The 2,094-nt window shown below is 52.6% G+C and overlaps 1 protein-coding gene across 1 annotated transcript; it reads left to right on the top strand.

Moving 5' to 3' along the window:
- Positions 1 to 252: 252 nt before the first annotated feature.
- LOC136469650 (uncharacterized) lies at positions 253 to 675 on the top strand. The gene has a single exon (XM_066467760.1). The coding sequence runs from the start codon at positions 253 to 255 to the stop codon at positions 673 to 675; it is 423 nt and encodes a 140-aa protein (XP_066323857.1).
- Positions 676 to 2,094: the final 1,419 nt, after the last annotated feature.

The raw sequence follows: 2,094 nt of genomic DNA, 5'->3' as shown, positions 1-2,094 counted from the left end.
CCGATCACTTTTGATCAGAGGGACCATCCTTCCCACGTCGCCCGACCGGGTCGCTACCCTCTCATCGTCGACCCCATCATTCGCAAGAAGTGCCTCACCAAGGTGCTGATGGATGGAGGCAGCGGCCTCAACATTCTCTACGTCAACACCCTCGACGCCATGCGCATCCCCCGGTCGGAGCTCTGCCCAGTGAGCTCTCCCTTTCATGGTGTGATCCTAGGGACATAGGCACACCCACTCGGGCAGATCGACATGCCCGTCACATTTGGCGACCGTGCCAACTTCTGCTCGGAGGTCCTAACCTTTGAGGAAGTGGACTTTCTGGGGTCCTATCACGCCATCTTGGGGTGGCCATGCTACGCCAAGTTCATGGTGATCCCTAATTACACCTACCTCAAGCTGAAGATGTTGGGGCCGAACAGTGTCACCACTATAGGTAGCACCTTCTCGCACGCCTACACATGCGGCTACGAGCATTACGAGCTCACCACTGCCGTCATCAACTCCACCGAGCTCTCAGAGCTCAGGAATTCGGCGACTCCAGCAGTCCTCGACCGCAACGAGCAGACCTCCTTAAGCACCTTCCATCTGACCGAGGAAACCAAGGTGGTGTTGATCAACCCTAGCAACCCAACCAAGATGGTGCAGATCAGGACCAAGCTCCCGGCCAAATAGGAAAGCGAGCTCGCCGACTTCCTACGCACAAATCGCGATGTCTTCGCATGGAAGCCTTCTGACATGCCAGGCATACCAAGGAAGGTCGCTGAGCATGCACTACGCGTTGTCCTGGGCTCAAAGCCTACCAAGCAACGCCTATGTTGCTTTGATGATGAAAGGCGTGGGGCCATAGGCGAGGATATCGCCAAACTTCTGGTAGCCGGATTCATCAAAGAGGTATACCACTCCAACTGGCTAGCTAATCCATGTTCTTGTGAAAAAGAAGAATGAGAAATGGAGAATATGTGTTGACTATACTGGCCTCAACAAGGCGTGCCCAAAGGACCACTTCCCTTTACCATGCATAGATCAGATAGTCGACTCCATCTCAGGGTGCGAAATCCTCTTCTTCCTAGATGCCTACTCAGGCTACCACTAGATCATGATGAAAGAGTCCGACCAGGTCACAACCTCATTCATCACCCCGTATGGTTCGTACTGTTATGTAACCATGCCTTTCGGTCTAAAGAACACTGACATCACCTATCAACGGTGCATGCAGCGATGCTTCGCCGATCAAATGGACTCACCCGACCAACCTAACCAAGTCGAGTGGCCAAAACCAACAATCGTCGTCTATGTAGATGACATAGTGGTGAAACCAGCTCAAGCTAGCGACCTGGTCACAAACTTGGCCGCCACATTCGTGAACCTCTGAAGGTTTAGCGTCAAATTAAATACCGAAAAATGTGTTTTTGGGGTTCCAAAGGGGAAGCTGCTTGGATACATTGTGTTCGAGCGTAGCATCGAATCCAACCCCAAAAAAATCATGGCCATCTCCAACATGGGCCCTATACGCAACGTCAAGGGCGTACAGAGGCTCACCGGCTATTTGGCCGCCCTGAGCTGGTTCATCTCCTGACTAGGCGAATGGGGAATGCCTCTCTAAAAACTTCTCAAGAAGACAAACGCATTCGTCTAGACAAAGGAGGCATAGCGGGCTTTGGAAAGCCTCAAAGCATCACTAACGTCAGCCCAAATCCTCGTCACTCCCGAATGGGGAGAACCCCTCCTCGTCTACATCGTGGCAAGCAACCACGTTTTGAATGCCGCCCTCATCGTTGAGAGGGAGGAGCCAAGATACCCCTTGAAGGTCCAATGACCAGTGTACTTCATCGATGAGGTACTCACCAACACCAAAATTTGCTACCCCTAGGTTCAGAAGGTTCTATATGCCATGCTGATGGCGACCTAGAAGCTCCTACACTACTTCACCGACCACGAGGTCATGGTCGTCACCTTGTTCCCACTCAGGGAGGTCATCCGTAATCGTGATGCCACCGGCCGGATCTCCAAGTGGGCTCTCGAGCTCATGGGCCACGACATCAGGCTCCGCTACGCAATCCATCTCCATTTTTTAGCCTCGAACAATGTCGC

The sequence above is a fragment of the Miscanthus floridulus genome, chromosome 1 (genome assembly GCF_019320115.1).
Source record: "Miscanthus floridulus cultivar M001 chromosome 1, ASM1932011v1, whole genome shotgun sequence".
NCBI classification, from domain to species: Eukaryota; Viridiplantae; Streptophyta; class Magnoliopsida; order Poales; family Poaceae; genus Miscanthus; species Miscanthus floridulus.
Note: the sequence above shows the minus strand (reverse complement) of the source record. Positions and strands in the feature narration are given on the sequence as shown.

What these genes read in the sequence shown, in the direction of transcription:
- LOC136469650 (XM_066467760.1), top strand. Translation starts at nt 253, where the DNA reads ATGCCCGTCACATTTGGCGACCGTGCCAACTTCTGCTCGGAGGTCCTA.